A 15,664-nucleotide genomic window follows, 5' to 3' on the forward strand; every position below is an offset into this window, starting at 1 on the left:
GGCTGGCTTCCGGGTTAAGCGAGCAGTGTGTCAAGAAGCAGTGCGGCTTGGCAGGGTCGTGTTTCGGAGGACGCATGGCTCTCAACCTTCGCCTGTCCCGAGTCCGTATGGGAGTTGCAGTGATGTGACAAGACCGTAACCACCAATTTGGATATCACGAAAAAATAAGTTAGTATAGTTGTTCTTTCACATTACAAAACACAATAAGGGTTCAAACAACTAACTTACACATTTGGGAGGAACATAGGGTCTGTTGAAGGGTCAGCTACAATGCAGTGGCTCGGAAGATGTTTAGCTCCAGAGCACATACTGGTACCTTGGATCTCTGGACAACTACAATTGCTTCATAAATCTGTGACGCACTGCTTAATAAATCTACACGTTAATGTGGAGATAGCAAATGGACTGGGATTGTGTTTTTGGGTCCATTACTTTTGAAGAGTACCAATTGTGCATAGGCACGACCCACATCCTACACAGAGTGCTATATGGACATCCGATGAAAGGCCTAATACTCCAAGTCGATATTCATGTAATAACAAGGAATTCCCCTCGACCACGCTCACAAATTAGGGAAAACAAACATTCTTTCCTATTGAACCCCATTGTAAAAGAGCAAATTTCGTAAATTTTTGTTATACAGAAATAATGAAATATTGCCAGAAAAGCTGATGTTGTTCAATGTACATGTAACCAGGTAAAAACTCCCGACCCACAGTTTCTCAATGCTCCCACGAAAGGAAATAGAGCATGCAAGAAGAGCCCTGTGGCTTCAGGCTATTCGGCATGAGAGAGTGTGAAATGTGTGTCCAAGTAGGCTACACGTAGCTATGTGTGTGGAAAACATTTAATCACAGATAAGACATTTAACTTGTTTAGTATAGTCCGTTTGTAACTCCACTCACTACTTGTAGCTACTGTATATAGTCAGTTTGTTTGTGTTGTTGGTCTTGGCTTGCTTAATGTTCCGGTCAGTAGCTAGCTAGCACTCATTCACGTGGCTGCCAGCACTGTCATGAGAAGGGCCATGAGAGAAGCCCTACAATATTATGTTTTTCGAAGTAGTGAGAACGCTCAGGAGCAGGCAATGTTGAAAACTAATCTTTAGATGTGTACTTTTCTTAAATGTAGTTTTGTAACTGAGTAAAAAAAGAAGTCAACAAAAATATTGTTTGAAAAAAGTCAGTATTTGCTTTTGAGCCACAGGCAGGCGGGCCGCAGCATTCTACAATGCCTTCAGAAAGTATTCAAACCTCTCGACTTTTTCCACATTTTGGTGTTACAGTGTGAATTTAAAGTGATTACCTTTTGATTTTGTGTTAATTCCACCCCATAATGTGGAATTAATGTTTTTAGGAATTTTTACGATTTAAGAAAAAATTAAAAGCTGTCTTGAATTAATAAGTATTCATCCCCTTTGTTATGGCAAACCTAAATAAGTTAATGAGTAAAAATGTGTTTAACAAGTCACAAGTTACATGGACTCACTCTGTGTGCAATAATAGTGTTTAACATGATTTTCGAATAACTACCTCATCTCTGTACCCAACACATACAATTATCTGTAAGGTCCCTCGGTCGATCAGTACATTTCAAACACAGATTCAACCACAAAGACCAGGGAGGTTTTCCAAAGCCTTGCAAAGAAGGGCACTTATTGGTAGATGGGTAAAAAAAAAAAAAGCAGACATTGAATATCCCTTTGAGCGTAGTGAAGCTTGTAATTACACTTCGGATGACTTTAAAACAGTTTGAGTTTAATGTCTGTGATAGGAGAGGATGGATCAACAACATTTTAGTTGCTCCACAATACTAGCCTAAATGATAGAGTGAAAAGAAGGAAGCCTGTACAGAATAAAAATATTCCAAAACATACATCCTGTTTGCATTAAGGCATTAAGTAAAACTGAAAAAAAGCTGAATATAAAGCATTATGTTTGGGGCAAATCCAACACACGCCAAGTTCTACGTCATATTTTCAAGCATGGTGGTGGCTGCATCATGTTCTGGGTATGCTTGTCATCGGCAAGGACTAGGGAGTATTTTAGGATAATTAAATGGACTAGAGCTAAGCACAGGCAAAAACCTGGTTTATTCTGCAGTGGAAGACAAATTCATCTTTCAGTAGAACAATAACTTAAAACACAAGGCCAAATATACAGTTGCTTACCAAGACGACATTGAATGTTCCCCATTGGCCGAGTTCGTTTTGTCTTACATTTGCTTGAAAATCTATGGCAAGACTTGAAAATGGCTGTCTAGCAATGATCAACAAACAACTTGACAGAGCTTGAGTAATTTTCTATAAGAATAATGTGCAAATATTGTATAATCCAGGTGTGCTAACCTTTTAGAGACTTACCCAGGAAGATTCACTGCCAAAGGTGATTCTAACATGTATTGACTCAGTGGTGTGAATACTTATGTAAATTAGATATTTATGCGTTACATTTTCAATAGATTTGCAAACATTTCTAAAAACATATTTTCACTTTATCATTATAGGGTATTATGTGTAGATGCGTGAGAGAAAAAACGATTTAATCAATTTTAAATTCAGGCTGTCACACAAGAAAATGTGGAATAAGTCCCCTTGACTATGAATACTTTCTGAAGGCACTGTATCTAATACCGACTGGGACTATATGAATGTGATACTCTAATTGTCCATTTGATTCCATGGTTGCCATGGCACCTTTGTAGGGCAGAATAAGCCTAGGCTGCCATAAAGGGAAAACGCAGTATTACCTAATTTTCTTTAAAGCAAAATCTGACTTCAAAGTCTTTTTCTGTCTAGACAGACAGCATTTTCTGATACTCTATGATATATTCTTATCACCTGGCTTGTTCTAGTGTCAGGAATACCACATTAATCAGATAATATACCTGGCCATTAGAACAGATGAAATACTTTTAACCAAATTAGTAGTTACTGTGTTTTGCCTTTGTAGGGCAGTATTGTGCTGCTATTTAGTTGCAATTTAGTGTTGTTTTTAAAATGTGCATTTTTCTTGAATAACCTTTTTTGTTTTTGAGTAGCTAATCAAGTACTGATCATTTTAATCTAGTAATTATGAACCTCAATGTTAAAATCAGTTAAGCATTTGGACTTTCCTGCCACCAACAAAGTATATATTTTTTTGTTTTATTTTTAATACCTGCATTGAAGTGTCTCACCTACTATCTCCTGAGGACTATAAAGTACAGAAATGGGGGACACTCTCATATTTTACTCAAGAGGATTAAACAAACCCTGAGTAAGTAGGAAAAAATGGACTTTTTCAATTTATATAGTACAGAAAAAGCTCACAGGCGGTACGAATTCCATTCATAACACAAAACAGTCCACACAGAACTGTATGTCTCCCTTTCTTCCCCCTCTATACAGCGCAGATTCTGACTCTCTGCGGCCTGTTAACCTCTTGGGGCTAGGTGGGACGCTAGCGTGCCACCCGTGGTGCACTCCATCAACAGCAGGTGCATTTCAAGAGCGGCAAATTTGAATCCAAATAAATGTCAAAATTCAAATTTTTCAAAAATACAACTATGTTACACCATTTGAAAGATAAACATCTCCTTAATCTAACCACGTTTTACGATTTCAAAAAGGTTTTACGGCGAAAGCATAAATTTAGAGTATGTTAGGACAGTACATTTACAAGAGTTGTGTGTAATGTTTTGTCAAGTCAAAGACAGGGTCACCAAAACCATAAAACCAGCTAAAATGATGCACTAACCTTTTACAATCTCCATCAGATGACACTCCTAGGACATTATGTTAGACAATGCATGCATTTTTAGTTCTATGAAGTTCATATTTATATCCAAAAACAGCGTTTTACTATGGCATTGATGTTGAGGAAATCGTTTCCCTCCAATAACCGGCAGTCAAGTCAGCGTCACAAATTAAATAATTAAAATTAGAAAACATTGGTAAAATATTATATTGTCATTTAAAGAATTATAGATTTACATCTTTTGAACGCAATCAACTTGCCAGATTTAAAAATAACCTTACTGGGAAATCACACTTTGCAATAATCTGAGCACTGCGCCCAGAAAAATACGCGTTGCGATACAGACTAGACGTCATGTTGGGGAGATCTAAAATCGAAAATACTATGTAAATAATCCATTACCTTTGATTCTCTTCATCAGATGTCACTTCCAGGTATCACAGGTCCATAACGAATGTAGTTTTGTTCAAAAAAGCTCATCATTTATGTCCAAAAATCTCCGTCTCGTTAGCACATGATGTAAGCCAGCCGGACTTCTCGTCATGAACGAGGGGAAAAAATATATTTCCGTTCGTTCAAACATGTCAAACGTTGTATAGCATAAATCATTAGGGCCTTTTTTAACCAGAACATGAATAATATTCAAGGTGGACGAATGCATACTCTTTTATAACGTATTGGAACGAGGGTACCCAACATCAACTCGCGCGCAAGGTGTCTAATGGGCCATCATCGTTCCATGGCTCTTGTTCGGTCAGATCTCCCTCCAGAAGACTCAAAACACTTTGTAAAGGCTGGTGACATCTAGTGGAAGCAATAGGAAGTGCCAAAATATTCCTAAACCCCTGTGTTTTTCAATGGGATAGGTTTAAAGTCAATACAACACATCAGGTATCCACTTCCTGTCAGAAAATGTCTCAGGGTTTTGCCTGCCAAATGAGTTCTGTTATACTCACAGACACCATTCAAACAGTTTTGGAAACTTTAGAGTGTTTTCTATCCATATATAATAAGTATATGCATATTGTAGTTACTGGGTAGGATTAGTAACCAGATTAAATCGGGTACATTTTTTTTATCCAGACGTGCAAATGCTGCCCCCTAGACCCAACAGGTTAAAACCTCTTGGGGCTATGTGGGACGCTAGCGTGCCACCCGTGGTGCACCCTATCAACAGCAGGTGCATTTCAAGAGCGGCAAATTTGAAACCAAATAAATGTAAAAATTCTAATTTTTCAAACATACAACTATCTTACACCCTTTGAAAGATAAACATCTCCTTAATCTAACCACGTTGTCCGATTTCAAAAAGGTTTTACGGCGAAAGCATAAAGTTAGATTATGTTAGGAGAGTACATTGACAATAGCTGTGTGTAATGTTTTGTCAATTCAAAGACAGGCGTCACCAAAACCATAAAACCAGCTAAAATGATGCACTAACCTTTGACAATCTCCATCAGATGACACTCCTAGGACATTATGTTAGACAATGCATGCATTTTTAGTTCTATCAAGTTCATATTTATATCCAAAAACAGCGTTTTACTATGGCGTTGATGTTCAGGAAATCGTTTCCCTTCAATAACCGGCAGTCAAGTCAGCACCACAAATTAAATAATTAAAATTAGAAAACATTGGTAAAATATTATATTGTCATTTAAAGAATTATAGATTTACATCTCTTGAACGCAATCGACTTGCCAGATTTAAAAATAACCTTACTGGGAAATCACACTTTGCAATAATCTGAGCACTGCGCCCAGAAAAATACGCTTTGCGATACAGACAAACGGCCATGTTGGAGAGATCTAAAATCGAAAATACTATGTAAATAATCCATTACCTTTGACTCTCTTCATCAGATGTCACTTCCAGGAATCCCAGGTCCATAACGAATGTAGTTTTGTTCAAAAAAGCTCATCATTTATGTCCAAAAAGCTCCGTGTTGTTAGCACATGATCTAAGCCCGCCGGACTTCACTTCATGAACGAGGGGAAAAAAATATATTTACGTTCGTTCAAACATGTCAAACGTTGTATAGCATAAATCATTAGTGCCTTTTTAACCAGAACATGAATAATATTCAAGGTGGACGAATGCATTCTCTTTTAAAACGTATTGGAACGAGGGTACCCAACATGACCTCGCGCCAGATTCTAATCGGCCATCACCGTTCCAAGGCTCTTGTTCGGTCAGATCTCATAGTAGAAGATTCAAAACACTTTGTAAAGGCTGGTGACATCTAGTGGAAGCAATAGGAAGTGCCAAAACATTAATCAGCCCCTGTGTGTTTCAATGGCATAGGCTTAAAGGTAATTCAACACATCAGGTATCCACTTCCTGTCAGAAAATGTCTCAGGGTTTTGCCTGCCAAATGAGTTCTGTTATACTCACAGACACCATTCAAACAGTTTTAGAAACTTTAGGGTGTTTTCTATCCATATATAATAAGTATATGCATATTCTAGTTACTGGGTAGGATTAGTAACCAGATTAAATCGGGTAAGTTTTTTTATCCAGCCGTGAAAATACTGCCCCCTAGCCCCAACAGGTTAACCTGTTATGGCTAGGGGGCAGTATTTTCACGGCTGGATAAAAAACGTACCCCATATAATCTGGTTACTACTCCTGCCCAGTAACTAGAATATGCATATAATTATTGGCTTTGGATCGAAAACACCCTAAAGTTTCTAAAACTGTTTGAATGGTGTCTGTGAGTATAACAGAACTCATATGGCAGGCAAAAACCTGAGAAGATTTCATGCAGGAAGTGGCCTGTCTGACAAGGTGTCGTTCTTCTTGTCTCTGTTTATTGAAGAGTGAGGATCTTAGCTGTCCCGTGACACTTCCTACGGCTGCCATAGGTTCTCAGAAGGCGGCAAAACGCTGAATCGTGGCTTTGCAGGCTCTGGTTGAAACAAAGTAGCGCGTTTGGGTAGTGGCTGGTTACAGTACTGTGAGACTCAGGCTCGTGCCCGCGTCGACCGAAAGCTTTGTTTTCTTTCCTCTGTTTAGCTAAATGGACATTCCCGGTCGGAATATTATCGCTTTTTTACGAGAAAAATGGCATAAAAATGGATTTTAAACAGCGGTTGACATGCTTCGAAGTACGGTAATGGAATATTTAGATTTTTTTTGTCACGAATTGCGCCATGCGCGCGACCCTTCTTTACCATTCGGATAGTGTCTGGGACGCACGAACAAAACGCCGCTATTCGGATATAACGATGGATTATTTTGGACCAAACCAACATTTGTTATTGAAGTAGCAGTCCTGGGAGTGCATTCTGACGAAGACAACAAAAGGTAATCAAACTTTTATAATAGTAAATCTGATATTGGTGAGTGCTAAACTTGCCGGGTGTCTAAATAGCTAGCCCGTGATGCCTGGGCTATGTACTTAGAATATTGCAAAATGTGCTTTCACCAAAAAGCTATTTTAAAATCGGACATATCGAGTGCATAGAGGAGTTCTGTATCTATAATTCTTAAAATAATTGTTATGCTTTTTGTGAACGTTTATCGTGAGTATTTTAGTAAATTGTTAGCAAATTCCCCGGAAGTATGCTAGTTCTGAACGTCACATGCTAATGTAAAAAGCTGTTTTTTGATATAAATATGAACTTGATTGAACAAAACATGCATGTATTGTATAACATAATGTCCTAGGGTTGTCATCTGATGAAGATCATCAAAGGTTAGTGCTGCATTTAGCTGTCTTCTGGGTTTTTGTGACATTATATGCTAGCTTGAAAAATGGGTGTCTGATTATTTCTGGCTTGGTACTCTGCTGACATAATCTAATGTTTTGCTTTCGCTGTAAAGCCTTTTTGAAATCGGACAGTGTGGTTAGATAAAGGAGAGTCTTGTCTTTAAAATGCTGTGAAATAGTCATATGTTTGAAAAATTGAAGTTTTTGTATTTTTGAGGAATTTGTAATTCGCGCCACGCCTATCATTGGATATTGGAGCAGGTGTTCCGCTAGCGGAACGTCTAGATGTAAGAGGTTAAAAAAGTCCATGTACCACCTCTATCTTAGGCCCCTTTAAGACTAGGCACTGTTGAATGTTTAGTCTAACAAATAAGTCTCTACTAGTACAATAGTTTATCACTGACAATGACCTGGGACTAATATGTTTGACGGAAACATGGCACAGAAATGGTCATTTATACCTACTCAATGAAACTAAATATCTGGAAAAGGCTCGTGCCCATGGCAGGGGTGGTGATCTTGGTGTTTTCCACAGACTGTTTTGACCTGAAAATGTTGCTGTCTTATCATTTGAGTACATGGCTTTTAGAATGTTGCTGTCTTATCATTTGAGTACACGGCTTTTAGAATGAAGTCTCCCAGTCCTCTCACTGTGATACTTTTTTGGAGAGGTGAAAGATAAGTATCTTGTAATTGAGTTTTCTGAGCTGATCACCTCTGTGTGCTTCCCTATCCAATGTTGTAATCCTAGGTGATTTCAACGTTCACATTGATTCAACAAAATGTTCCTCTGCTACTGACTTCCTGAACGTGTTTGACTGTCAACTTGGTACAGCATGTCAATGTCCCCACACACAATCATGGTTATGTTGGGGTTCGTTCCTTGTTCTTTGTCAGTCATTGGCTCATTGGTGAAATTAGCATTGACAATATCTTTAATTAAATCAATCAAAACCTTTATTAATGCAGAAGTTGACAACAGGAACATAGCACGCATGTTTCCGAGTAAGTTCTGGAAAATAGTAAAGGGTCCAAGGTATTTTATTAAGCCCGAAGTCCAGCCATAGTGATGTCACTGCCTACGTCATTACCTTCTACTCATGAGACCAAGCCCATGCTTACACAGCTATACAAACAATAGTTTCAGTGTTATCTAAAGGCTCAGCAGTAAATGTCCACTCCCCAAGTTGATTTATAGTGGAATGTCTGACTAGTCTGTTTTCTCTTTCACTCCCCTGCAGGGTTCTTTCTTCACAGACACCCTGTATTGACTGCCATAATTCACACATCCCTCAGACCATTTCTTTATAAGAAGAAGAGACTGGAAAATAACTGTGGAACAATATTAAACCTTATAATGAATATATATATAGTTAATCTGTAGTCTAGGACCCTATACATTTAAAGAGGGAGGGGTCTTATAACTCTCCCCCTTCTATTAATACAACATGATCATAATCAATTATTATAATACATAAACATTTGGTACCGCCCCTATCATGACCCCAAGGTGAACCCAACAGTTGTACAACTAAACCTGACCACTGGAGAAGTCCTGGATGTACATGAGCTAGGTGTATCTGACCAAAGGGCCGTGACGATGTCTGTGAGTACTCCTTCACTTCAGCTCCGCCCCAAGCACAATATTAAAGTCCCTTGACACATCCCTCTTCCAGGAGACTGTTCACTCTGCCCTACAGGCTGACTGACTGCCTTGACTCCACCCCTGACGAAATGGTCTATCTATATAATAGCACTCAAAGCAACTGCCTTGCCCCTGAAAAAACATGTAAAGTATCCTTCCAACGGTCCTCCCCATGGTTCCCAGAGGAGCTGCGCAGCATGAAGACCCATGGCCTCAGTTTAGAGCATCTGTTGAGAAGTACTGGCCTAACTGTCCACCTACTGGCCTATAATGACCACCAAGCATGCTATTTCCTGTGTGGCTCAGTTGGTAGAGCATCACACTTGCAATGACAGGATTGTGGGTTTGATTCCCACAGGGGATCAGTACGAATATGTATGCACTCACTACTGTAAGTTGCTCTGGATAAGGGTGTCTGCTAAATGAGAAAACATGTAATTTATTTCAAATCACTAAAAGAAGACCACTCTGCCATTAGAGACTTACGACCGAGGAAATCCCAGGACCTTGTTTTCTACCATCAGTCGCCTCCTACACCCTACAGACTCTGGCCCTCCCAGAACAACTACCGAACTATGCAACCGATTTGCTAAGTTCTTCAAGGCTAAAATCAACGCAATCCGCCAGAACATTGTATCCTCCAACCCCACGGCTTCACTTGCACCTCAGTGCTAACAAGCTTTATGAGGCTCTCCCATCTGGCTTTACACCCATGTTCAGTACAGAGACAACCCTGGTGAAGGTTGTAAATGATATGCTCAATGCTGCAGATACAGGATCCTCCACCATCTTGATTATTCTGGACCTCAAGGCTTTTGACACAGTAGATCACACCATTCTACTACAGCGCATCAGAGAGCACACTGCCATTTGTGGGACTGCACTTAACTGGTTCACCTCCTACCTCTCTAACCGCAAGCAGTACATCACCCTCGGTGAGGCAAGATCAGAGGAGTCCACCTTAACCTGCAGTGTCCCACAAGGGGTCGGTGTTGGGACCTGTCCTCTTCCTGCTTTACTTGCTCCCACTTATCCAGATCTTCAGACAGCACAGTGTCCAATTCCACTGCTATGCAGACGACACACAGGTGTACTTTAAAACAAAGCCTGACACAACATCTGCTCTGTCAACATTGTCCAACTGTCTGGAAGAAGTAAAACATTGGATGCAGAACAACTTCCTCCAACTCAACAGCAGCAAGACAGAGGCTGATAGGCACCCCTCCCAGCAGATCACCAACTCCTGCAGCATCCGCCCTGTCATGGATGGCTGTAGGGCAGCCCCCAAAGTGACTCTTCTTATCAACACTTATGAAAAAGGTTTTATTTTCTTCTCAGGAATTCAGCCTTCTCTGTATTATCTCTCCAACCCCCAATCTGTCGCACCTCTGATAAGCAGAGGCTCTGTTGTCTTTAGAGGTCTGTAGGTCTGATATCTGATTGGAGTTTAACTTTACAGTAATACTATTGGTCAACAAATCAGATTTTGTATCCAAACAACTCAGATGTTATAGAGGGTCTTAGATTCATTGTCTCTTTCACTTCTGTTCCTGACCTGCGCTGGTGAGGTACCTACACTCTTTCTCTCTCCCTCTCCTATGAGCTATGGGCCATGGCACAAGCCATGGTTTCTTTCTCTTCTTCTCTGATAAAGCTTACAACAATGCCTTGTAAGGCTTGTTAATGATTTCTAACTTAAGCTTCATGCTTTGTATGTGAATCCATATATTTTACAAAGTAATTAAATACACTTGTATTTAGAATTCCATTCTTAGACATTTATTTCCCTATTACTGTAACAATTATAGTCTTGCATATTACTAAATCATACCTCATTTAATAGACTTTGTTAACATTAATTGCATAGTCTTATTACGAGTCGCATGTGAGGTGTATATAATATGCATATATGATAATTATTACCCCACTACATGGACACATCATCCCCCTCTCCTCAGCCATCACTAATTTGGGTATGACATTTGACCCCACGCTCTATTTCAATACCCACAGTAGTCACGTCTGTAAAACGTCATTCTTTCACTTGAAGAACATCTCCCACCTAAAACTCTCACCACATCTGATGCAGAAATGCTAATCCATGCATTCATTTTCTGCAGAATTATGGGAACACAGTACTTGGAGGCCTGCCTGCAAATTCAATTCATAAACTACAGCTCATCCAAAACAGTGCCTCTTGGATTCTGACACAAACAAAAAAGTCTGCTCACATCACCCCCATCCTTGCTGTTCTCCATTGGCTACCTGTTCCTCAAAGAATTTACTATAAAATGATCCTCCTTGTCTATAAAGCCCTAAATGGCGTCAGACCCGCCTACCTGTCAGACCTACTCTCCCCCTATGAACCTCCACGCACCCTACGTTCAAGCCACGCAAAACTGTTCCATGCCCCCAGGAACAGGCTCCGAATAATGGGGGACCGTGCCTTTTCCTACCACGCCTATGGAACTTATTTCCTGATAAACTCAGGGCTATTCAGGCTGCTATTAAAACTGGCCTTAAGACAAATCTCTATCGGCTGGCCTACCTTTTATGGCCTTCCTCCTAGACTACCAAGACGACATTGAATGTTCCTGAGTGGCCGAGTTAGTTGTGTCTTAAATCGGCTTTAAATCTATGGAAAAACTTGAAAATAGCTGTCTACCAATGATCAACAACCAACTTGACAGAGCTCGAAGAATTTTTTAAATAATAAGGTGCAAATATTGGGGCTGCAGGTAGCCTAGTGGTTAGAGCGTTGGGCCAGTAACCGAAAGGTTGCTAGATTGAATCCCCGACCTGACAAGGTAAAAAAAATCTGTCGTTCTGCCCCTGAACAAGGCAGTTAACCCACTGTTCCTAGGCTGTCATTGTAAATAAGAATTTGTTCTTAACTGACTTGCCTAGTTAAATAAAGATAAAAAATTCAAATAATATTGTACAATCCAGATCTGCAAATCTCTTAGAGACTTACCCAGAAAGACGTAAAGCTGTAATCGCTGTCAAAGTTGATTCTAACATTTGGAAAGTATTCAGATCCCTTTACTTATTCCACATTTTGTAACATTTTGTTAGCCTTATTCTAAAATTGATTTAATTACATTTTTTCCTAATTAATCTACACCACATAACGACAAAGTGAAACAGGTTTTGAGAAATGTTTGCAAATTAAAAAATAAAAACAGAAATAACTTATTTACATAAGTATTTAGACTCTTTGCTATGAGACTTGAAATTGAGCTCAGGTGCATCCTGTTTCTTTCATTTTTTTTATTTCACCTTTATAACCAGGTAGGCCAGTTGAGAACAAGTTCTCATTTACAACTGCGACCTGGCCAAGATAAAGCAAAGCAGTGCGACAAAAACAACACAGAGGTACACGTGGGATAAACAGATGTACAGTCAATAAGGCAATAGAAAAATCTATATACAGTGTGTGAAAATATAGTAAGATTAAGGAGGTAAGGAGATAAATAGGCCATAGTGGCGAAATAATTACAATTTAGCGTTAACACTGGAGTGATAGATGTGCAGATGATGATGTGCAAGTAGAGATACTGGGGTGCAAAAGAGCAACAAAAAAAAACAATATGGGGATAAGGTAGTTGGGTGGGCTATTTACAGATGGGCTGTGTACAGGTGCAATGATCGGTAAGCTGCTCTGACAGCTGATGCTTGAAGTTATTGAGGGAGAAATAAGTCTCCAGCTTCAGTGACTTTCGCAATTCATTCCAGTCATTGGCAGCAAAGAACTGGAAGGAAAGGCGGCCAAAGAAGGTGATGGCTTTGGGGATGACCAGTGAAATATACCTGCTGGAGCGCGTGCTGCGGGTGGGTGTTGCTATGGTGACCAGTGAGCTGAGATAAGGTGGGGCTTTACCTAGCAAAGACTTATAGATGACCTGGAGCCAGTGAGTTTGTCGATGGATATGTAGCGAGGGCCAGCCAACGAGAGCATACAGGTCGCAGTGGTGGGTAGTATATGGGGCTTCAGTGACAAAACGGATGGCACTGTGAAAGACTACATCCAATTTGCTGAGTAGAGTGTTGGAGGCTATTTTGTAAATGACATTGCCGAAGTCAAGGACGGTAGGATGGTCAGTTTTACGAGGGTATGTTTGGCAGCATGAGTGAAGGAGGCTTTGTTGCGAAATAGGAAGCCGATTCTAGACTTCATTTTGGATTGGAGATGCTTAATGTGAGTCTGGAAGGAGAGTTTACAGTCTAACCAGACACCTAAGTATTTGTAGTTGTCCACATATTCTAAGTAAGAACTGTCCAGAGTAGTGATGTAGTCAGGCGGGCGGGTGCGGGCAGCGATCGGTTGAAGAGCATGCATTTAGTTTTACTAGTATTTAAGAGCAGTTGGAGGCCACGGAAAGAGTGTTGTATGGCATTGAAGCTAGTTTGGAGGTTTGTATGTTTCCATTGATCATTCTTGAGATGTTTCTGCAACTTGATTGGAGTCCAACGGTGGTAAGTTCAATTAATTGGACATGATTTGGAAAGGCACACACCTATATAAGGTCCAACAGTTGATTGTACATGTCAGAGCAATAACCAAGCATTGAGAGGATTCGGTCGAGGCACATGTCTGTGAAAGGGTACCAAAACATTTCTGCAGCATTGAAGGTCCCCAAGAACACAGTGGCCTCCATCATTCTTAAATTGAAGAAGTTTGGAACCACCAACATTCTTCCTAGAGCTGGCTGCCTGGCCAAATTGAGCAATCAGGGGAGAAGGGCCTTGGACAGGGAGGTGACCAAGAACCCGATGATTATTCTGACAGAGCTCCAGAGTTCCTCCGTAGAGATGGCAGAACCGTCCAGAAGGACAACCATCTCTGCAGCTATCCACCAATCAGGCCTTTACGGTAGAGTGGCCAGACGGAAGTCACTCCTCAGTAAAATGCACATGATAGCCCGCTTGGAGTTTGCCAAAAGACACCTAAAGGACTCTCAGATCATGAGAAACAAGATTCTCTGGTCTGATGAAACCATGATTGAACTCTTTGACCTGAATGCCATGCGTGATGTTGGGAGGAAACGTGCCACCGTCCCTACGGTTAAGCATGGTGGTGGCAGCTTCATGTTGTGGGGATGTTTTTCAGAAGCAGGGACTGGAGACTAGTCAAGATCGCGTGAAAGATGAACGGAGCAAAGTACAGCGAGATCCTTGATGAAAACCTGCTCCAGAGTGCTCAGGACCTCCGACTGGGGTGAATATTCACCTTCTAACAGGACAACGACCCAAAGCACAGCCAAGACAACGCAGGACTGGCTTCGGGACAAGTCTCTGAATGTCCTTGAGTGGCCCAGCCAGAGCCCGGACTTGAAACCGATTGAAATTTCTGGAGAGACCTAAAAATAGTTGTGCAGCAACGCTCCCCATCCAACCTCACAGTGCTTAAGTGGAACGGCAGAGAAGAATGGGGGAAACTCCCAAATACGGGTGTGCCAAGCTTTTAGCGTCATACCCACGAAGACTCTAGGTTGTAATCGCTGCCGAAGGTGCTTCAACAAAGTTCTGAGTAAAAGGTCTGAATACTTACGTAAATGTCATATGATTTTTTTTTTTGTATACATTTGCTACAATTTCATTATGTGGTATTGTGTGTAGATTGACGAGTGAAAAATCTGATTTAATACATTTTAGAATAAGGCTGTTGTCACGATCCCTACGGAACTTTCATCACGCACACCTGTCCCCTATTCCCACTGATTAGTATTTCTATATATGTGCCCTTTGTTTTCCATTGGGCTGTCCATTATTGTTACTATGTCTGTTGGTGCGTGTGAGTACTTGTGCTATGTGTTTTGGCTTTCGTGCCATTGTAGATTGCGCAGATATGATTGCGGGTCTCGTCCCGTGTGTTAATCATTGTACGCATGTGTTATTTATTTGAGGTACTCCTCGCTCTTTTGCTTGGGTTTCAACTCTATGTTTTTTGTATAGTGTTTGAATGGGCTTCGTCCCTGTGCCTTTACACGGCACACTGTAATTTGGGTAAGAAATAAAAACCCTATTACTCATTCCTGCGCCTGTCGCACTGTATTTGATTGGTAGTATTTCTCTCAAGAAGACTTGAAGAAATGTTCCTCTATACTGCTTGTGAGTTGTGAAGTTATAAAACTGCCAAAAAGGATGGATGAAAAAATAAACAATTCAAAGCACTGATCCAGTAGGCAGATAGGTTGTCGTTCTGCACTAATGCACTTGCTTATTGGTTCTTTGAAAACATTTGACTCAACTTACCTGTCATAAACATATTGGTTATTGGAGAAAGGGATGACAGTACATTTATGAAATTTCATATACAGTACTTACAACATTTATCGGACTTGGTTCCGATGTCGATGTTGGGCATCCCAAAATACTTGTCAAAAAGATGGGGCCATCCATTGTTATCGCCTAGAAAACAAAGTATAAACACATTATTTTACTGGTCAGAAATAGTACATCCTTATGTCCATCTTCCACAGAGCAAACATCAACATTGTATCATACTTTATTAATAATTTAGATACATGCCAAGGTGTCAAGTAATACCTTCTACAACACAGCAGGAAC

The 15,664-nt window shown here is 40.3% G+C and overlaps 1 protein-coding gene across 1 annotated transcript in view; it reads right to left on the reverse strand.

The window, feature by feature from the left end:
* Positions 1-15,664, reverse strand: part of rxfp1 (relaxin family peptide receptor 1) — a 106,525-nt gene that overhangs the window by 37,423 nt on the left and 53,438 nt on the right. Inside the window, exon 2 of the mRNA XM_014211903.2 lies at positions 15,422-15,505. Coding sequence (XP_014067378.2) covers positions 15,422-15,505 — 84 coding nt within the window. The remainder of the gene's footprint in view (positions 1-15,421; positions 15,506-15,664) is intronic.

Source organism: Salmo salar, chromosome ssa09, assembly GCF_905237065.1.
Source record: "Salmo salar chromosome ssa09, Ssal_v3.1, whole genome shotgun sequence".
NCBI lineage: Eukaryota > Metazoa > Chordata > Actinopteri > Salmoniformes > Salmonidae > Salmo > Salmo salar.